Source organism: Clupea harengus, chromosome 21, assembly GCF_900700415.2.
Source record: "Clupea harengus chromosome 21, Ch_v2.0.2, whole genome shotgun sequence".
Classification (NCBI taxonomy): domain Eukaryota; kingdom Metazoa; phylum Chordata; class Actinopteri; order Clupeiformes; family Clupeidae; genus Clupea; species Clupea harengus.
Window position 1 is genome coordinate 18311351 of NC_045172.1, and position 23051 is coordinate 18334401.

At 44.6% G+C, this 23051-nt stretch overlaps 1 protein-coding gene across 2 annotated transcripts in view; it reads left to right on the top strand.

Moving 5' to 3' along the window:
* The first annotated feature begins 1664 nt into the window (after positions 1-1664).
* pard3ba (par-3 family cell polarity regulator beta a) overlaps positions 1665-23051 on the top strand; it is a 152348-nt gene continuing 130961 nt past the window's right edge. For both annotated transcript variants that reach the window (XM_031558420.1, XM_031558421.1), the window contains exons 1-2: positions 1665-2670; positions 9462-9563. In XM_031558420.1, coding sequence (XP_031414280.1) covers positions 2554-2670; positions 9462-9563 — 219 coding nt within the window. In that variant the 5' untranslated portion in view covers positions 1665-2553. The remainder of the gene's footprint in view (positions 2671-9461; positions 9564-23051) is intronic.

The following is a 23051-nucleotide window of genomic DNA, read 5'->3' on the forward strand; positions in this document are numbered from 1 at the left end:
ACAGGTCTGCTAATTACCACTCGCAAATATAAAGGTATGGCATGGATACGATGACACAAATGCAGCTGCTACACATCACATTCAGAAATAGACAGACTAAGCTTCTCTTCTGCAGACTAGTGAGGGGGAAACTGAGAGAGGGAGAAAGAAAAAGAAAGACAGAGAGAATGAGTGAGAAAAAAAAAGGTTGTGTAATTGGGTCACTGAGTTGTTTGGGGGTGGTTGAGGAGAGGGACGGGACTGTATTTCAGGGTGGTCTGAATAATGAATTGCTACTGTGAGGCTGATGATTAGGGATAAACTGGGTTGAAAGTGGGTCAGATGTTGGCATAGCTCAAGAAGTCTCTGATTTTACATTTCGTATTTATTTTCGCTGTTCATCACAATCCCATTCTTACAGCATTTGCTCCTATTCTTTCGTATTACCAGCTGAGAACCTTCACACTCACCAAAATGAACATAGCAGGTGAAGGAATATGATTTTTGTCCAAAAATGTTGGACCAAATACAATTTGATCTGTACACCATTCAGAAATGGATCAAAATGGAAAAGGGTCTAGAAATAGCCTAAACCTTTTTTTTGTTAGCTGTACAGGAAGAGTATTGAGAGATGGTGCCCATGCTGTTGTGTATTCGAGATTTAAAAAAATGCATATAGACATGCTTTTGAGCATACTTAAAAGAAAAAATCATACATAATATAGCTTTAAGAATCATTTACACCTTTTTATATCCCTGATGCACTGTATACAAAAAGCAACCATACATCATAACTATGACAAACTGATTTAAACCCCCAATAGGGTTGCCTGACCAGTTGTGGGGTTATACCAGTGGTTCCCAAACTTTTCATGGCAGGCCCCCATTTGACAACTATATAAGTCCCAAGTAGGCTATAAACTCATCACCAAATAGGTCAGTTATAAGCTACTATGCTGTAAGAGCACTGCCATACAAAATGTGACCTGTAGTTGATAGTTTTAGGTTTGTTGTTCCTTTTCACCCTCAAACCGCACCTACCCTTGCTGTAACCCTGCACTTCCCCCCTAATTGTATTGGCTGTTGATCTCAAATGTCAGAATCGAGGACTGCATCTTTAACTAATACCCAAAAATGAAAACCAAAAAATTGTTGTTATGAAAGGATATTTATGAAATAATGAATTTGTAATTACAGGATAGATGCCAATACACTCTTCTTTGCACCTGCAACACTAGATGTGATCTGGCAAATTATCACCTGCCGCATTTTGTCTTTCTCTATCCTTTTTTGCCACTACTTATCTGTCAAAACAAAACAGGCCTCTGACAAGGACGTTGATGCGATGCAAATAAAATCCTTCAACTGACAGATGCCACAGGGTTTCTTGCAAGATATTTGTCAGACTAGTAATATGAGGTAATCAAAGTCATGTCAAATGTCATAGTTTCTCCACAATCACAGGATGAGTCATTTATCTGTACATTTAAGTCAAGAAAAAAACAAAAAACTTTGTCCTTGTTTTGAAATCTGACATTCATGCGTGTATCAAGTATTTTTACATTGCATGTAATTAAACAGAGACGGGCCGGTAAAAAGAAACATCAACTGTAAATGTATGGTGTAGTGAGGAAAAAACGGGCAGTTGCAATACCGTTTGGCAGGTGTACTGATTGTCTGGCAAGTGGTGTTACATCACACCAGCAACTTCTCGGGTGCTGTCAGTCTGCGTTACCAAACAAAGTTTACATCGCGATTATTTTTTATTTCCATGCTGGATGGTTGTACCATTTTGTTGAAACGTCAACTGTTCCGTTGAGTTTATAAAACTGGAGGAATTAGTAGCCTTAGCCTACGTTTCAGAAACACGTTTAATGGGATTGATGTGAATTTGTGAAGAGGACAAGGAAGTAGAATTTTCGGAATCCAAACAACTTCACCTGTCTAATCGTGGGAGATATAGGCTGATGAAGACTACTGGTGTCATCTACTGGATCTCAAAGAAAAATAAGGAATTCAGATAGACTACGGTTTTCACATCTGTCAAGATTTAATTTGCCTTTTTGAGTTTCCTTCGTGTGGGCTACATTGCTGCTCAAAAGTTGCTGGAACTTTCCGTGTTCATGTTTTGTATAACGGCAGTGACCGATAAGATACTAACAACAGGTAGCTGTGTTGCAATTAGACAACTGTAGAAACTTTGAACCATCACTCCTCATCTGAGAGTTTCTTATGGTCACTTCAGTGGCTTCCGCTTTCACTGACCACTCTATGGCCGCTTGGACCATTATCAGGTAGCATAGTTGGACTCGCGTGCGCTTAACCTACCTCTTCGCTGTTCCAGGCATTGAGTTCAGTTTTTGCAAACTATATTCCCAAGTAGCCCTCAGTGAGTAGACGAATGTAAACACATTTCCTGCGGCTGACTGAACCTCTTTAGTGACACCTGTTGCTCTTCCGTGAGCGTCAGGTAGCAGCAGCTAGAGTGAGAACGTAGCCGTGTGAAACTCGTGTAATGTTTTTACCCATGTAGATTCTTGACACTTTTAAAGCATATCAGACGTTAACGGCGACATGAAAGTAACCGTGAATTTCGGAAGAACTGGCGTAGTTGTTCCATGCAAGGATGGCTGGGTTGTTCGGGACCTTATGGAACAGGCTACCCAAAGATACAGGAAGATTGTGGAACAGGTAAGTTCTGATCTATCAAACAACTCAGCGTCAATAACACACCAAGGTGTGTTATTTTAATTGTGTACTGTGTCGTGGCTTAGTAGCACTTTCTCAGTAACATTGTATATGCTATATTCTGTCAGCAATTCAAATTTAAAAGTCGCCAACACCTGCACTGGGGCGTGGCTACCGGTCTTCAAACCCCATTGTGAAAGTGGTTGTTTCTAGCTTTAGACAATTGTAGTCGGTTGTTATGCAATACTGTCAGTGCAACGTTAAAATCAGCAGCATAAATCAAGATAAAGGGAATAAATAGTTGTTATTACCTGAGTGGTACTGAATGGAACCATTGCAAACTCAGGCATCTAAAGCAATACCTAACCGTTGCCTTAGCTGCCTGAAAAGCACTAATGCTACTTTGTTTTGTTTTGAAATTCCCTGATTTTCTCAGTCCTGTGGGATGCCATGAAAGTATTGAGATCATGAAGCTGGTACTGCAAACCTGCTCTTTTGTTTGTATTGTAACTATCAATCTGCAATTGATACAATTTACAATTCAGCAAAATATTTTAACAATTTGAACAAAAGGAAATAAACTATCTATCTGATATACTGGTCATTTTCATTATCTAGTGAGTCATTCTTGTGAATAATATTTGACAGGGTTATAGGAATGAAAAGGATTATTTCTCGAAAGGTTTCATCTGCTGGCACCACAGGGAAATTAGTGCCTGGACTTGTACCATGAGTCAGCTGGTAGTCATATGAATAATTATTAAATGCAGGTTTTAATTTAGACCTATAATCTGGCTGGAGAGTGTCTGAAATATAATGTTCCCTTCCACAGTATGCAAATAAGACAGAGGAATAAACCTCAATCTACTTTCTGCTTCCACAATGGAATATAAATAGTGTCCAAGAATAGAAATATTATGCCTTTCGGTAGTAGGCATTTCACATTCCTAGCTTGTTAGTGATATATGGCATGACCCAAAGATATAGTCTATCAAGCATTGTTTATTTGTGTTCAAAGCCACTTTACTCATATCAAAACACATTCACAGCGAGTCTAACTTCACTTAACTCTAAGTTTAAGTCTTCATTTCATTTCTCCCAACTTTGCCAGCCATCTTATTACATGATCTGTGCTGGTAGTGTGGCATCACCCTTACACTGTTAGACGTCCTCCTGCTGACAGTGGGTCCCCAGTATCACATCTGTGGAGCCCTGTGCCAGTGTGCTGGTGCTGACGCACACAGCAAATACAAGCGCTCCGTGATGAATATACTGATGTGAAAGGCTGATGGATAGTCCCATATCTCCGCTACCAGGCGGACGGCTGGTTCTGATGAGCCCGCCTTGGACTGAGCGTCAGCCTGTCAGCTCGTCGATGGCAGGCTTTGTTCCGGAGTGTTCTGCGCCTGTGACTGATGGACGTTATCGGCCCACGTTTGGCCCCAGCGAGGCTGCTGATGTATGAGGTGGTGCCAGCTGTTACGGACGGATGGTGCCCACTCCGCGCTGGCAGTTCTATCAGCCTCTGTCTCTCAGGGATCTTCATCTGGCTGCATAGTTTTGTCTCTATGACTGGTGCGTTTCCATGGAGTTTGATTAATGCATGGCTCATGCCCATCTGCTTGCCATTTTGGCTATTGTTGCTCTCATGGTCCATTATTTACATAGGGGAGGACAACAGTCCCTTATCTTGACTTCCATATGTAGGCCGAAACCGTAGACGGTTGGCCTATTGTGATTTCCAATAGCTTTTAGATCAGACAATGGAGAAGGGGTTGTTGTTTGTAATTAGCAGAGGAACCATCAAATAGGATATCGGACAATGAGGAAGGTTTTGTTTGTAATTAGTAGGGGAATCATCAAATGGGGTGTTTCTGTCAGTTCTATTTCTAGAGATTTATTTTTTTTGATGGATGACCTGTAAAAACCCATTGGCAGACATCCATGTTGCTCAAAGCAGGTTATATTCAAAGTCCAGCACTGCAGCACAGTTCCCCCCCAGAAATGTACTGAAATGTTTTTTCATGACTATTTACAGCCTGTGGGCTAGTCATGATCTATCTCCATATAAAGGAATACACAAATGAACCCATTTCTTTGTGAAGCAGGTGTCTTTTCATTTGGTCACAGATGATCAGTTTAAAAAAAAGGGATCAGTATGAGTTTGGAGGTCAAATTGTGGCTCATTTTCCTAAAGGTGCTTTTGAAGCCTCACGTGTGAAGGAACAAGAAATGGGCCTCATGACTTTTAGAAACGCTCTCATTTATGCTCTATGACACACTTCTCTGTGGACCTTCATCACTTCAGTGAAAGAGCTGCTAATTACCTCACGTCTTTGCCGCCGTCTGAAGTCTCAATAGCTTCCCCTCTCTTCGTCAGGGTTCTCTCTCTGTCATTAATGTTTTTGTCTCCCTAATCCCTGAGCATTTCCCCACTGAAGTGTAATGGAGTGCTTCGAGGATTATGGTGTGTGTGTGTGTTTGTGTGGTGGAAAAGTGCCCTGAATGTAGCGTGAAGCGCTATGCTAATTGTCTGCTCTCTGCATGCACGAGTGGTGTGGTACGTCCTCTTGAGGAATGCAATCACTTTTAAAGGAGATCATCTCATTACCAAACAGATGAATATGCCCCTGTAACCTAACTTTTGCAAAGCTGTACAAGTAGTTATCTTAGAACTACTTCTAACCGTAGAGTTCTCTACTCCTGTTATATTCTTGCCCTCCCGATGTACCAAACTGTGTTATGGTAGTTTGTTGTGGTTCTGGTCTGTTCTTCTCTTCCTTTATTACAGTGTAGCATAACTGGACACACATCCCAACGGTCTCATTAACTTAAAAATAATTTGGACCACAGCCTAAATGCAAATGTGCACAACAAAAACCAGACGCAATGTCGTTTGGGAAGCCAGCCAGTTCTGTCATATTTCAGACGTATTGAAGCTCCTCTTAATATTTCTGATGGCCTTTTAAGTGCAGTGGTCTATTTGTGTTGTAGAAAACCAATGATTTCCTTTCTTTGCTGGTATATCAGTCTTCGTTGAGTATCTCGCTGTGCCTCATGGCAGGGAAATGGTGTTATCTCCAGTTTCCCATGCTGGCCAGTGCTGGCGTGCTGGTTTAGCATCTAAAGCTCCTCTGACAGCCCAGATGGTGCTGAGCTGAATTGGCAACAAAAGAAGCTGAGATCACTTAATGGTTGGCCCGGTGCCAGGAAAGACAACCGTCCCATAACAGTCACCATCAGCAATAACCTGTCTCCTGCACTTTGACCTTTAAACTGTGTTCTAGGCAGCATGGGAGTGTGGGTCTGACTCTATGAAGCAGCTAGTATCACAGGCCAATTGCATTCAAATGATCAATGAGTCATCAGAGGAATCTCTGGCACAACACACATTGTTATTAAAGTTGTGATGTCAGTTCAGCTGAAATGCATGCTGTTGCATTGGTAAGTATTAACAGCATAGAGCATCTTTGCATCTACATTGCTTGCTGTGCAGACCGCACAGAAGCAAATGTTTATTTTATTCGGATCAATGTTGATTCTTGAAACAGTATTTTCCAAGAAACCAGGTGTAATCTTGAAGGATTTGAACAGCTGAGTATATTTTCATGAGCAAGAGTTACCACCATAGTTAATGCATCACCGCTGTGGTGTTGGCTAGAGTTATGGTGATTCAGTATTTATTTTAATTTATATTGTACACTACCCTGAGAGGTGTGTGTGTGTGTGTGTGTGTGTGTGTGTGTGTGTGTGTGAGTGTGAGTGTGAGTGGGTCCTGTCACATGTATCTGTGTGTGTTTTTTCTCTGTTATTGTGCATCTTTGTCTCGGTGAGCTACCCTTTTGAGCACAGTTTGTCATGCAGCCTTTTTGTCCCTCCTGTGACGCGGTGCATGATGGGATTGCTTCAGGCTGCTGTAGCATAACAGAAAACCCTCTCAAACACTCTCAAAAACACACTCTCTCTCTCACCATTGGCAGTTGGACTGTGCTATGTAAGCATTTTTCCAGGCCGACTGAGCAATCACAAAGTGAGGCTTGCTCTAGAGAGCGCTACTAACGACTGAAGCAGCATTTAGAAACATGGTGGGCTGCAGTAGGCCTAGAAATGTACTGATTTCTAAACCTCTCACTTTGACAGAAGAAGAAGAATACGATGCATAACAAACTGCTAATTCTGCGTGTTTTATGACCTCTGTGTAACCCCCGATGCATGTGCTTGCCTAACTACACACGTAGTGGCGAACAGAAGGTAAAGATTCCCTCACCTACTGTATGTGTTGTAACTCACGGTAACAACAGTGAGACCACAATGTCAACATGGGAGTGTGATGACGCATCCCTCTCGTGACTTGAGCATGGCGTTTTTATCATTCCCTAATGCCACCCACAGACTCTCACCCTGTGCCTTGTGTTACAGCAGCATCCTGTACGAGTCTGAACCCGTCTTTGTCATCTGTTCCCAGACTGATCTGTTTCACTCTAAACCAGTTCTGGGTGAACACACACACACACACACACACACACACACACACACACACACACACACACACACACACACACACACACCCACATGCATACACTTAAACACAGAGCTGCCCCACTTGTTTTACCTGTTATGAAACCTGCTAGTATTTCAGCTATGCCAAGGACTTGAACTATGAGTGTTGGGTGCGATATAGATACACGCTCTCCGTCCACCTCCAACCATGCAACATTTCTCATTTAGTTTGTTTGCTAGTGAAGGAGAAGCCCTTTTGTACAGCAAGCATTCCACACTGTCTGTCCTTGAGCTGCATTCCACCAGAGTTCATGTGTAGCCTGGTTACATATTCAGTAGACACTATTGGGCATTCCACTACTACTACTACTACTACTACTGCTACTGTTACTGCTTCTAATACTAATACTACTACTACTACTACTACTATTACTACTACTAATAATAATACTACATGGATTTGAGTCAAATCAGGAAGTGAGTCTGTCTTGATCATCCAGTGAGAGAAAAATATGTGAAATTTGGAAGAGATAGAGGCGTGTGTGTGTGAGAGTGCATGAGAGAGAGAGAGAAAGAGATGGTGAGAGACTGATAAAGAGACAAAGATATTGTGTGTGTGTGTGCGTGTGTGCGTGTGTAAGTGTGAGAGAGAGAGAGAGAGAGAGAGAGAGAGCGTGAGAGAGAGAGAGAGACTGATAAAGAGACAGAGATCAAGTTGAAGACGGGGAGAGATGAAGGTGGGAGGATATTGACGTACTGCCAGTGAGAACCATTCCAACCCCCCTGGCTGTTTGCTTGAGGGTGGTGCTGTTTGGTTAGCCCAATGCCCCTGCCATTGTAGGGCTCAGACAATGTAGTTGATTTAGCAACTGGTCCCTACATAGATATACCAAAGAAGAACAATAGGTTCTTTATTGAATTGTTCACACAAACGTATGAATTTATTCATTTCATTTAGTGCAATCATTTGTTTTTTATTCAGTCATTTCCACATGGCTACAGGCAAACAACCTCATTTCAGTTCTCCAAGTGGAATATTATTTTCATTTTCTTTTGATGTTGGGTAGCCACAGAATGCCAGCCTTGGCTTTGGATCTCACGTGGTTTCCACAGGAAACTCACTGGTCACTCAGGTGTCTTATCAGCTAAATATTTAATGTCCATTGTCCACTGAACAAAGTTGTCCACTGACCTCATAGGTCTCTATGTCCAAACAGATTAAAAGATTCAACAATGTGCTTTCACTGATGTGTAGGCATCTCTCTTCTCAACAGTTTACTCTTTTGCGATTTACTCGACATCAATTGCTGGTTGTGTAAATCACAGGCCACGCATTGTGAGCACAAATAGGAAGTCAGTATTGTGTGCGCCCTGAAGGACCACTTCTCCCTCGGTATTGTTGGCTGGGACTCTTAACCCTTTTGTAGAGCCCTGGGCCGATAAGGGAAACTGTCTCTCTCCGTCCGACCACAAACAATGGCCGGAATGCTTCATATGGATTCCTGTGCGGATCGCAATCAAGGGGGCGCGCTGGAAATCAAACGCAGTAGGAATGTGTGGTGCGGGTTTTCCTGACCCTCCAGCCGGAGCGGCCGGAGAGGAAGCCCACACCCAGCCCCTCTGCACCTGCGGAGCCTCCGCGGCTCACCGGTGCTGGAAAAATCAGCCCCTGCGTTTTGATTTGAGTACAGTTACAGGGCACTACTGGGGTAGCAGATCACATTACTCTCTCCAGGTGTCATAGCGTAATACATCTGTGCTAGTCGATATCTCTATTACTTCATTCGGAAGTGTATTAGGCTGCACTTCCTTTTTTTTACAATGGCTATACAAACACTGTATTGTCAGTGTGAAACAGTGCAATAGCTGATTGGCTAAGTTATATTACACACACATATTACATTCTGTGTCTTCTATAGAGACAACATTTAGACATGTCATAATGTCTTTTCTCTTGTTGAGTAAAAAGTTGAGTAAAAGTAAATTTGAGCTTAATGTGCCACTTCATCTCTGTGTTCTTTCTGGAGGAGTGATTGTACCAATAATGTGCCAACATAGAGAGAAGTTTAATAGACAGTAATGTTTATCTACATGATATTGCCTAATTCTGACTTTCACTATGTATGTGTCAGGTTTAAAGTCTTGAATGGATTTGTGCTCATTTCTGTCCTGCCTTGAAAAAGCTGCTTAATTCAGTAGACAATCATGTTTTTTGTGAAAGCGAAACCCGAAAATCCTTTGTGCATAGCTGGAGGAAAGGGAAAGCTCAGACGTCTTGCGTTGTCTCTCCACAGGATGGGGAGGTGCGCGTGCGGACGCACCATGTAGAGTACGCAGACGGGGGGATCCTGGACCCAGATGACGTGCTGACTGACCTGGTGGAGGACCGCGACAAGGTAAGCCTTAAGACCCCGACTTTTCCTTTCCTGTGTTGTGAGCTTTAACGGCGCTTTCCTGTGTCTCTTCTGGTCGAGACAGAACTCACTATGCCAAGGTCACGAGTGCAGTTCCCTGGAAGTTCAAGCCCTTTTAAAATAACATGCAACAGTATATCCTCACTAACATACAGTATATCCTAACTGCTTTTGATGAAGGGGTTGTTTAAGCAGCGAGACGTCGCCGTGAGTCATACAGATGGCCCCTTTGTGAGACATTTGTAGTTATGACGTAATGATTTTCGCCAATGTGTTTATTTACATGATAAGGAAGTTTGGATTCATGTAGCCTACAGTATATAGTAGCATCCTCTCTTTCTCTCTCTCTCCCTTCATTCAGTTGTTGAATCGTGTTGGCATGCAAAATGTCATATGGCGTGGCATATTTATTCACCCTTACTGGAGTTTTGATCTCTTTCCATATTCATGTGTCGCAGGCTGCTGTTATCGAGCTAAAACAGGTCTTGTTTTATTAGAGGCCAAAGGAACACTTCTCTCCTCTCTCGCCCATTCAAATCCTATTTGCTCGGCTGAGAATTAGCTGTTTTTGTACTGGGTGGTCTGTGCGTGCGTGCGTGCGTGCGTGCGTGCGTGCGTGCGTGCGTGCGTGCGTGCGTGCGTGCGTGCGTGCGTGCGTGCGTGCGTGCGTGTGTGTGTGTGTGAATCAGGGAGAGAGAATGAGTGTGAGGTGAGTATACACACGTCATCGGAACAGGTACTCATTTATTTTCAAACGGTTGTTTTGCATGGGCCCTGGTTGTGTCTGACAAGTAGCACCGCTGTTTACAATAGCATCATTTGCTTTTTCCATGAATGGATGCTGATAACAGATGGAGTTTTATCAGAGCTATGTTGTACAGTTCCATGACTTCTACTGTCTACAATGATTTCCAAACCTCTGGTCTGATCAAGGCCTGTCAAGCTTCAAAAGATTTAATTCTTTCTGCCAAATCATACTTTCCACATTGAGTCCTTTCGCTATGTTGAGTTACAAGTCTTTATTTTCCAATGTAACTTTAAACCCAAATTGGCTTTTTCCAATTGGCTTGTTTTGTATGTGTAGAATATACAGGTTTTCAGAAAAAGGGGGGATCTTCCTATACACTTGAGAATCACGTTCTCTTGCAATCATTCTGGATCTCTAACACACACTCACACACACACACACACACACACACACACACAAACACAGATTGCCAGTGCATCTGAAGGTTTGCATATGTCGGTGTAAGACTGAGCACAGTGCTTTGAGTCAAACTGGATCTGTCCCACTTTCTTTGTAGGCCACTTATTCTCAGCCCCTCTCTTTTGATATAATGAATTCTTATGATGTGCTAATAGATTGCATTGCATACATATTCATAACTGCGGGAGCATAAAAAGTGATAAATTACCAACACTTAGTCAGCAAGAGCCGCCTAAAAAAAATGTTAATGTAATATTCATACGCTGCTGTGCAGTGCAATTAGAGTTGATGTTTAAATTTGACAAACTTATTTGTCTCTCCTCACACCAAGATGGAATTGTATACTAGAAATGTAATGTGAATGTGTGCCCTGTGTTTATGTGCATTGTTTTTCATTCTTCTTTGTTGTTGTCACAATCATGTCTGCAGATGAAGCCAATTTATGCTTTGTCCCCCTCTAGAGTCAGACTTTGGTATTAGCAGATGTGCTTGGCCGTGTATGTGTGTGTGTGTGTGTGTGTGTGTGTGTATATATATGTGTGTATCTCTGTGTGAGTGTATTCTAATTTGCAGTTTAATAGTGCTGTCCGGTAAAAGACATGGTCAGTCATGGCACCAAACGAGCCTTGGCATGGTCCTTGACCTGTAGCCTTTTTAAGCAATGGCACAATCAACAGTTACAGACGCTTTGAAATACTATCCATCTTGGCGAACAGATGCAGAACTACATTTTAGTGAACTCTTTAGCATTCATTCATTTAATCAAATCCATTGAAGCTCTTTTGCGTTGCTATACGAGGGCTCCATCACGAACCACCATCTCTAGCTCATGTTGGTTTTCTTCTCTCCTTTTTCTCCCCCCTGCGGATGGAAATCACAAGCCTTAATCAAATCATCTCCTCTCTATCCTTCTGTGTAATCTGGGAAGGCTTCCTCCGCGGCCCGGCCCCGCTGTTAGCAATGCATGCTAATCAGGGCTAATGCACCGCACGCACGCACGCACGCAGGAGAGAGGAGAGATGAGGGTCCAGTGAGACCTTCTTGTTGCTGTTTGCCCCCCCCCCCCTTCCGCCTCCAAACCCCTTGAGCTTGATAAGGGCGAGGTTACCATGGTGATGAGATCCGATTACTGCTCCTGCCCCAGGTCAAGGCCCATTGACCCCCCCCCACTACCCCCCCCACCTTCCTTGCCCCGCACGCTCTTCCTAAAGAAGGAGTGAAGGTGATTGGCTGTCCCCACGGAGCCAGCTCATGCATATTCAACCGGGGGGGGGGGGGGGGGGGTGATGAATGAGACTGATGCAGGGAGTCGTCGTATCTGTTGCCCCCAACGACCCGCAAAGAGGGTGGAGGGTGGGGCTGCCTGCCGCTAAATCACCTCGAGAGGCCGAGCGAGGGCCTCCTGCTTAGTCAATTAAGCACTTCATCTATTCTTCTTCCTCGCTTCCTCCCGTCTTCCTCTCCCTCTCCCCCTGCAGCTGCTAGGGTTTCTGCACATGGGCTCAAAGACAGCCCACATGTGCTCAGACAGCAGGGGATTGGCATGTATACAGAAAGAGGTGTGTGTGTGTGTGTGTGTGTGTGTGTGTGGGGGGGGGGGGGTTAATGAGTGTTGTTTTATGGCACGGGATCGAATGAGTCTATAGACAGATCGCAGAGACCAAAGCCAGTGCAGTGTGTGCCCAGTGTTTGTTCTGTTTGCTTTGGGGGATTAGGAGCCTTGCCCAGATGGAGGCCTAACGCGCCCTGGCCCTCCTGCTGCCTGGCCGTCTTGCTCAAGTGTGCGTCGTGGTCAGGGAGTGTGGAGTGTGTTTGTTTTGTGTCTAGTGTGGTGTTGTGTGGGATAACACACAGTACCTAAGTTGACTAGCATCTCACAGCTTCAAGGGCTGCATATACAAACCCCGCTAACAGCTATGATTATATACATTACTGTATGCTGTAACCTATACTTTTACAGCCCCCACAGTAAGTGTGGGCGTGTGGACCGTATACCATTACACATAATGAAAATGTCCAACTAATGTAATGCACTAGACTGCATGGAGCTGGCTTTCTTTTGTTTCATATACACCCACACCTCTTGAGCGCAGCCATAGGCTCTCTCTCTCTCTCTCTCTCTCTCTCTCTTCTACTCACACATATGCATACTCTCTTACTCTCCCTCTCTCCTCTCTCTATCCCCCCCTCTCTCGCTCTACGGCCGGATGTCTATAATCAGGCTGTATCCTTGATGAAACGCTGATGATGCTGAAGTGCTTGAGCCACTCTGAGCCCCACAGGGGAGAGGTGGCCACAGCCTGTGAGGACTGATGAACCCCCCCCCCCCACACACACACACCTCCCCCTCCCCTCCTGCACCCTGATACTAACCACTTAATAGCTGGAGCAGAGAGACCCACTCTCCCTGTCCCCAGAGCTCTATCTCCCTCCACCAGACCTGCATTTACCTGAACAGGTCTGCCATTCATGTGGGCCTCACTGTCATCAGCCATGACAAGCTTCCAGCCATTACCCCCCCCTTCCCCCCCCCTCTCTCCATGTGAACCTGCCAGCATGCAAAGGAGCACGAGTGTGTGCGTGGGTCTTTTCAGCCTCTTCTACCAAAGGTCCATTTAGCCTCTAAATGCCACATTAGCTACATTATGGCGCTGGCGCCAGAGTTGCTTAATGGAGAGGTTTTATAGCTGTTGTTGGTGTGTAATTACCATCAAAGATGTCAAACCCCGGGGGAAGTGATTTTGACGTCTTGCATAATGCATCGTGTGTCTGTGAGATTGCCCCGTGAACTGTGCTGCTTCCGCTGGACTTCAGATGGCTAACCTGGTCATGGACCTGGAAAGAGAATGTCTGTCGGAAAGAGAATGTCTGTCGTAAAGAGAATGTGTGTTGGAAAGAGAATGTCTGTTGGAAAGGTTTGGACATTATGGTCTGGTTCATGATGACTTTCGGAGCTAAGGGGAATTGTAGTGATGTACTCTGTGTAGCCCTTTTAATCCAAGAACATAAAATGCTGGAGGTCACTATGGTCGCCAAGCACATGGAGCCATCAATAGAAATAGAAACAAAGTGATCTTGTTTATTCGTGTACGTTTGGACACTAAATGCACCTTGTGGAGGCAAACATTTGCACACATGCTGAAAAGAGACGCCAGTAATAACATGTGTGCGTTTCTTTCATAAGCTTGTTTGATTTTAGCCATTCAGCTCCGAGGCCGTCCTTTGTCATTATACTTTGATCGTAATGGGTTACTTTTGGCCCATGTCACTTGTTCCATGAGTGGCCGAAGGTTTAATTGCAATTGTAAATCAGTTTCACGTTTCTATTACGCCTTACAATTATCACGGTGTTCGGAGCCAAGCGTAAACGGGCATGTAGTTCCAGGAAGCTAACATGTAATCAGGTCTGGCCACAAATCTTTTTTTCTAGATTTATTTTGGATCTAAGGCTCACAAAGAATGCTTGACGTCATGCTGTACGTTTTGATGGTCTCATGACAGCAGGTTGTTGCCCACTTGCGTGGCATGTATGTGTTCCGTCCATAGAGATTGAACAAGACCAGCTATTTCTAAGGGCTGCTTGTTTGAAGCCAGACAGGTTCTTAGAAAGTCTGAGGTATAATCATACTCTCCAAAAACCTGAGACCATAATGAGTGCAACAGATGTGCCATGGGTCCCATGTCTAGGGTCTATTTGGGTTCCTGTGTAGTATCTATTGTTTTCAAAAGCCCTGTTGCCATTTTTGGATGTGCCACCATGTTAGAATTTACCCAATTTGATTGGTCAGAATGCCTGAAATGTGGCTGGGAAAGTCTTTGATCTGACGTTGATGATTGTTTGTTTTTCAGTTGAAAGTTGGACCAAACTCAAATTACTGTGCCACTCCTAGCACCCTAGCAGGAAGTTTTCGTCCGTCATCTATACTAAGTCACAGCGAGCGGACGGAACTCTTCCCCGTCTGCCTCCACTACTGCTCGTTAGTGTGATTGGTTGTCTTGGCGATGTCAGTGTTCCTGGTCTGACCTCTGTGTTCTGTCCCTGTGACTGGCCAAGGCAATCCATGGCGAAGCCGACTCCAGAACAGAACTAATCTGCTGGATTCAGAGTAGCTGCTATCTGTCTTTGCCAGGACATTCAATCCAGAGTGTGTGTGGGATGACGATGTGTAAAATTCAACCGTTGTTTGTTGACCAGACCAGCAAAGAAAAACTAAAAAGTGATCCTACAGGCCTTAGAGGTTGAAGCTAACTTTTCCCATTTCTTGCACCCAAGCTCTTGTGAACTTTGTGAGGTTCCTATTCTCTTTCTCTCGCTTCCTTTCTATACTTTTTGCATGTATGTAACATCCAGGGAGCAACTGACGACGGTGCTGAATAACCACTGATTGCAATAACGGAAGAATTTCAAGAGCAGTGGCACACTGATTAACCAATGTTAGCGCCTTTCAGCTAATGCAGCGCTATATTGGGTTCGGTTCCCTGCGCAGAAGTTGCCAGATTTGATTGGTAATGATACGTCTGATTGGGCCTATTCTGCGGATGTGTCAGTCATGAATAGCTCACAATGGAAATCTATTTTAAAATGCTGTCATTTTAACTTCTTACAAGCCTATTTTTATGCAGCACCAGATGGGAACTCGTGGGGAAAGATTTAACACAGCTTCAATGATTAGCCAGAGTTTTCTGCTGAGCCTTGTGTTCTTAAAAGGAGGTGGATCATTAATGAAGTCATATTTTGGATTTAGTAAACTTTAATTCTTAAAAAAAAAAACTAATGACCAACAACATTTAATCCCTTTGTCAGACTCACAAGAGGATCCATTTTCTACATCACTGGATGAAGTCATAGTCACTCTAGTAATGTCAGAACCCAGGCTGCCGTGTTTCTCATTTCCGTTATATTGAAGTCAGTGTGGTCTTTAAAAGCTTATATACTGACAGATTGGCTGAACATATGCTCAGTTTAGTAATTGTGAGCTTCTTGGTTGGCCAAGTAACGGGGATTCTGGCGAGTTTAACGCCACTTCAGCTGGGTTGTTTTTATTTGTTATTTTTTTAATTAATTAAAATAACGTGTTAATACCTCTTTTTTTTCTGTATTTGGTAGTTTACTTAATTTAAATCATCAAAACAGTGATTTTGTTTGTTTCAGCCTGGAGACATTGCGATACTGTTATCGTTGTTACTGTTGACATTGCGATAAACTACACTGAGCTTTCTTCGCTGATGAATGCTAGCTGCCCTGCAACTGGATTTTTCTACAGACTAATTACCAAGCTTTATCATTTTGTTGTGGTGGATTCCAGTGAAGTTTGGCTGAATTCTTGCAGTTCCTAGAGACTTTACTTACTTTGCCAGCCTTGGGTTTCCAGGATCTTGTTGTAGCATTTTAACAGGACCAATTACAAGACTATCCCTTCTATCTGGTCTGTAGATCGCCATCACCAAAGGGTCTCTGACCGACATGTTGGCCGCAGTTTGCTTGCCTTTCTGCCCGATGTGTGTTTCCTGCCGTGTTCTGGCCTCTCTGGAGATCTTATGCCCTGCTCGCCTGCAGTCTAGCATTACTGTACCCAGCATTTTATTGCTAAGTTTAAAACTGCTCCAAAACTCAGGATACGCCCATATTTACTGTGACATTTTTTTCTGTTTGTGAGTTGTATTTATTGTTTTTGTTGTATGTGTGACCTTGGGTTTCCTGAAGGGCCCGACCTTTGGTGTCCTGAAAAGCGCTTTTAAACTAAATATATTTTAAATTATTATTATTATTATTATTAATAATAACAATACAAATTAATAATAATAAGTATTATTATTATTATTATTATTATATTTAGACATTGTAAATTTGGCATGGCTAAAGGCTTTAACAGTTGCAATCTCACCCACCTCTGGCTTTCCTTCACTGGACTCCACACTCCACATTTCCATTATTCTTTTCCTTCCCCCTTCTCTTTCCCCCTCATTCCGCGTTGATTACCCAAAACAGCGGGACGCGGTGTCTACTCCCGAGAACAAGCGCCTGATGCGAACGGGACGTTAGTCTCCGCACGACCGCTCTCAAGCCGAGGCTCTCCCCGCAGCGGGCAGGGAGGCTCTTGTAATCAGATAATCAGCGCTGGTCATTATTCCCCACTTCTAAATGCCAACCATTTCCTCCCTACGCGCAGCACGTCGGCTTGTTCCTGTAATTGTTCGCCATTCATGCAAGGCTTTGAACCTCTGGTTGAGACATCGTCAATTCAACTGTTTTGCGGCTAATACAAGTGAAAGCCAGTGTTATTAAAGACCCCCAGCTGTAGAGGGGCCTCTAATGGGCCACACACACACACTCCTTGGGCAGACCTGATCCATGAGTCAGTAGTTCAGTCGAGCTAAGTTTTCTTTTTCGTTAAGTTTTCGTGTTTTTGTCTAGGTTTTACTCTTTCTGTCGATTGCGTTTCGAACTTACGATTTTGTCCTTTCGACTGACGTTTGAAATAGAGATTCAGTTTATTCGTCTGCAGTTTGAAATAGGGATTCAGTTTAGTCGACTGCAGTTTGAAATGGGGATTCAGTTCAGTCGACTGCAGTTTGAAATAGGGATTCAGTTCAGTCGACTGCAGTTTGAACTACTGATTCTGTTTTACCAGAGGTTGCCTCAGGCCGAATCTTGCCTGTTGTTTTAAGTGTTTTTTTTGTAGTTTGTTTATGTTTATGTTTATTCCCTCTCTGCGCTTTCCCCCTGTGTACTGTGAGATTTCCTCAGAGCACCACCCGGTTATGGAACCTCACTCTTACAAGTTCAGCAACGTGGCAAGGGAGCAAAAGATGGATTTGCCGGCATTGCTGTTTTTATAGCGTGCCCTTTTGTTTGATGGGTTCCTCGTCGCTGTTTTCTCATAAAGTCGGACAGCAACATTCATCCATCTTCCCCTCCATCCTCACCGGTGACTGCAGCTCCTTCTCTCTCTCTCTCTCTCTCTCTCTCTCTCTCCCCCCCTCCCCCCTCCCCTTTGTTTCCCCTCTTTCCATCAACACACTCTCGCTCCACCATGCTTTATGAGTTCTCCTCCCAGATGAGACCAGAAATGCAGAGCAAAGATATTTTTTTTATATCATTTTTTTGAAGGTGGTGGTGGTGGTGGAGGGGAGGGGATGGAGGTGGTGGAGGTGAAATGAGGGTTTAGTCAAACGTGGTTGCAGTGCTCCATCCTCCACCCATGACACTTGATGTATGGAGCTGTGTTCAGGGCTTTGCTTTATGTTGTTGTTTTTAATACTCCCTCTCCCTTCTTTTGGAATGTCATTGTGAGGTGCTGTCTGTTGGTGTGCTTTATAGATCGGTTTGGTGCCAAAGATTACGGTCATTCACAGTTCACCGAGTCTAGGCGAGGTTAAATTCTTTGTCAGACAGTTAGCCTGTGGATCTATTTACCTCATCTGAACCCTTGCTGGAAGAAGCGCATCCTCTTTTGCAATTTGAAAGGACAATAGTGAGAGTTGTCAGGTTACATTTCTCTTATATTCAGCGTCAACACCATTAATGTCTTCAGACGAGACTGAATGACTTAAAACTGATTCTCTTCACACTGCGAATGCGTGGCCTTTGTGTGTGTGTGTGTGTGTGTGTGTGTGTGTGTGTGTGTGTGTGTGTGTGTGTGTGTGTGTGTGAATGTGTGGCCTTCATAGGCCGCCGCTGTGCTTCCCGACGGTAATAATGTAACAGGCAAGTGACATGAAAAGAGAATCCTCATCTCATGGACACAACCGCCCATCGAGACCTAACCATCTGTTCATCCAGCGTCTGTGACCGAAAAAAGCCCAGAGCCGCCTAAAGAAGGGCTCTGCGTAAGAGCAGAGTTATTTTAAAAGGTTACTCAATTTGATATTTTTCTCCCTCTTCCGTCACACTGACTTTAAGTACGGGAGGATTCTTTTTCGAAGCCCCCCTTCTGACTCGTGTCAGACGTGCGAGCGTGTTGATGGGCGCTCCCGAGCCGAACTCTTGTCTTTGAGGCGCACAGGCGAGGGAGTCAGACGAGGGAGTCAGACGGAGCCCCGGGGAGAGAGGAGGCGGCAGATAGTGGCGTGCTGCTTGGCCAGCGAGATGTGGGCCGTGTGCAACACATAGTGGCAGTTAGTGTCTGTCTGATAGTCGCTGAGCCACCAGCAAGCCTCTGGCAGTGCAGAGGAGACTGGGTGAGTATTTGGGGAAGAGCGTGAGTGTGTGTGTGTGTGTCTGTGTCTGTTTTTGTGTGTGTGTGTGTTTGTGAGTGTGTGTGTCTCTGTGTGTGTGTTTGTGAGTGTGTGTGTGTGTGTGTGTGTGTGTGTGTGTGTGTGTGTGTGTGTGTGTGTGTGTGTGTGTGGTCACAGAGAAAATGTCACTTAATTAGTTTATTTAGCTTCCACCCCTCATCCTCAGCTGTGTCCTTATTCCTCTAATCAACTGCATATCACACAGCAATTTAACAGCCCTGCCAGTGTGTGTGTGCCAGAGTTTGTCTGCGAGTGTGTGTGTGTGTGTGTTATGTTTATCTGTTGTTGTGAGAGAGAGAGAGTGTGTGTGTGTGTGTGTGTGTGTGTGTGTGTGTGTGTGTCAATCTTCCTCTCTCATTCTGTCTCAAACCTGTCCCCCTGGTTTCACTAATGCCTTCCATCAGTGCCTAGGCACACGTCTCTGTCCTAGCCCAGCCAGGCTTCACTCTCGCGGGCCTCCTCAGCAGGGATGAGCAGGGGGGTGGTGGGTTAACCTCCAGCGCGGCTGATCCTTGCCAAGTGAAAACCGTTTCACACCCTTTCAGCCGCAATTAAGAATGCGCCGTGCTGCACCTGCGTCCAGTGCCACTCCTCCTATGGCTGACCGGTCCCCGTCATCTTTATTATTATCATCAATTTGCACAGGCGGCCACCTCACTAATTAATTGTCTTAACGAATGGGCCACACTTGATTAGATGGTAATGCATCTGAATAGCCTACTTAAAATGCTTAGCTGGATCAAAAAAAATTGGAGAAACAGATTAAAAAATTTGACACACCACCCTGACACACACAGACACACACACTTCATCTCTCCCTCTCTCACACACACACACACACACACACACACACTTCATCTCTCCCTCTCACTCACACACACACACACACACACACACACACACACACACACACACACACACACACACTTCATCTCTCCCTCTCACTCACACACACACACACACACACACACACACACACACACACGCACACACACACACACACACTGCAACTCTTGTCACATGTTGCTGTGGCACACTTCACCACTTTGATGGCGGCTCTGAGTCTGGGTGGCTTCTAATTGCATGTCTGGATGCATTAGCAGGGATAAATGTCATTTTTGCCCCTCTGTACTGTTTTACATAAAAAGCTTTCATTAAAATGAAATCGTGTCTCATTGAGAGTGTGCGTACTATAGCACAAGGCTTTGTGAAAATTCTGAGCATAGCAGAACAGTAAATGAGCTTAATGTCCTCCTTGTACAGTAGGACTCTAATGTTCCATATACTTTCCTCTGGACCAAACTGAATGAACTGAATATATTTTTTTCGCTTCCTGGAGAAAACTTGTCGGACGTGCAGATAGAAAGAGAGAGAGTTTGAAAAAAGGAGTGAAAACAGACGGAGGAAAAGCTGGGCATGAGGAGAATGATGAAGACGGAGGAAAGAAAGAAGTTGAGACTATGACACAGTGACAGGGAAGAGGAGGAAAGAGGGACGGAGACAGACTGTGGGAGCAACATGGCGCCCTGCGGCCCCGATTGGCACTTCTCCGTGCGCCGGCTCCAGTGGGTTCCGCCTCGTTAGGCCCTCCGAGACGCCTGATTAAAAGCTCTCACCTCTCATCGCCGTCCCGAGGGCCCACACTCCTCCGCCGCCTCCTCCTCCCCTCCTCCTCCTCCTCCCCTCCTCTCACACTCATCCCGTTCTCGCTCGCTCTCTGTCTGTCTCTCCCAGGGGCAGGCGGTGCTGGGCTACTGCACACACACTGGTACAAGAGCTCAAAGTGCTTAATGTGCTGGCGTGGATTTCAAACGCCTCGGGCCACTGGTCTGAATCCGACTGCTGCTGACCTGTGTGTCAGTCTGTTTGTATGGCAGTGTGTGTGTGTGTGTCTGTGGGTAGGTGTGATATGTGTCTGTGTGTGTGTGTGTGTGTGTGTGTGTGTGTGTGTGCTTTTGTGTGTGTGTGTGTCTATATGTAGCCTATATGTGACACTTGATTCTCTGGCAAAATCAGTTGAGCCTTAGCATTTCCAGTTGCTGCTGAACAGTCTTTTGTTAATTTTATTTCACAGAGGGAAAAAATGTTTTGTACAGACAGTTTTTGCCTAAAATATGAGTGGAAAGAAAGAATATAATGTAAATGAGCACTTAGCACCTTTAACCGTTCCACATGAATAGGAAACTCACTAATGTAGAGCTTATTCTGTGAACAGGTGATCATGAATATGGTATAAGATAATCAGTGTAAAACTGGTGAGGTAACCAGATGTTCTCTTATGGTTATGCATATGCATGTATTGTTTGTGTGTGTGTGTGTGTGTGTGTGTGTGTGTGTGTGTGTGTGTGTGTGTGTGTGTGTGTGTGTGTGTGTGTGTGTGTGTGTGTGTGTGTGTGTGTGTGTGTGTGTGTGTGTGTGTGTGAAACAGAGAGAGAGAGCGAGCGAGCGAGCGAGAGGGAGAGTATATTATGTGTGTATACTGTACGTGTGTTATTTAGATTTGCATGAATTCTGTGCAGGTTAGTCTGAGGTTATTGTGTAGTATTAAGTTGTGTTATTGTGTGTGGTAGGTTGTATGCTAGTGGCAGTGCTGTATTTGTGGAGCTGTATTTGTGTTCAGGAGGTTAGGCTGGTATTATTGTTGCTGCTGATTCGTGCTGCTCGGGTGCCAGTGGGAAGGAGCCAGTAATGGGGGTGGCACTGGTCTCCATGGTAACACAGAGAGTGTTCACTTGGAAACCAAGACGTCAAAAACTCCAGGTTCACAGCTAATGACACGGAGCGCGGTCTAGTTCTCTACCTCTCCCGCTTTCTTCTGCCCAATCCCCCTGCTTTTATTCTCACTGGCTTTGCCAATTCGCCTTTTCTTCTTTGCCAATCTTTTAACCTTCTTTCGTTTATTATATTCTGAAACTCCTAATGCCTAATACTAGTTTGCCTGTCTATGTAGCAACCTAACTCTCTCTCTCCCTCCATCTCTTTCCCTCCATGCAAAAACACATACAAACAGTAATACTATTTATAAAGCCCCTGACCTATGGCGTATATGACATGTGGGTGATGGTTGATAAGCTGGAGGTAAGAGGGCATGTTATGGGTCCCGTATACCATCCGTGTCTCGAGGCTAGTCTCTAGTCTCTAGTCTAGGGCCTGTTTATGGAGCTTAGGGGCCTTCATGTGTTCCCTGGGTCTGCACCTTACTTAACACTGTCTGTGTGGGCCATAATGGGAAATTTAGTTGCTTATTTAGCCACTCTGTGTGTGTGTGTGTGTGTGTGAGACAGAGGGAGTGGTGTGTGTGTGTGTGTGTGTGTGAGAGAGAGACGCGCAGAGGGAGTGTTGTGTGTGTATGTGTGTGTGTGTGTGTGTGTGTGCTGAGGTCTTATCAGTGATGTAGTAACTCTAACCTGCGCAAACATTAGACAGATTAGTTTGTGACCTGGGGCATGAGTGGCGTAGTAACCTAGTGACCTCAAAATAGTGGCCGCTGCCTTTGTGTGTGTGTGTGTGTGTGTGTGTGTGTGTGTGTGTGTGTGTGTGTGTGTGAAAAGTCAAAGTCATGATCTCATCTCAGAGACAATCTAGGTGTCTCGCTCCCATGGCATTCCCAGAATCCCAACAGTCAAAGCTGACCTCACTAATCCATTAGTAAGCAATGTCATCTCACCCCAACCCCACGTGTTTGCTTTCACTCCTTCATTCCACGAGCTACATTTCAGCCCGGCCACTACAAACGACCCCACTTTTACACGGAGGAGAACTCGCACTAATCTCTGGCCGCTCAGTAAACATGAGCGGTAATATAAGCCAGAGGTTTGGCACTCCTTTCTGTCTTTCTGAAGGAAGTCGGTGGAGAAGGTGTGTGTGTGTGTGTGTGTGTGTGTGTGTGTGTGTGTGTGTGTGTGTGCATAGCCTGCACATTTGGCTTCCATTTAGGGTTGATCAATGTCTGAAGTGTGCATTCCCTGATTTAGTATTTTGGTGTGCAAAAACTTGAAAACACTTTCACACAGCATTTCAACTGG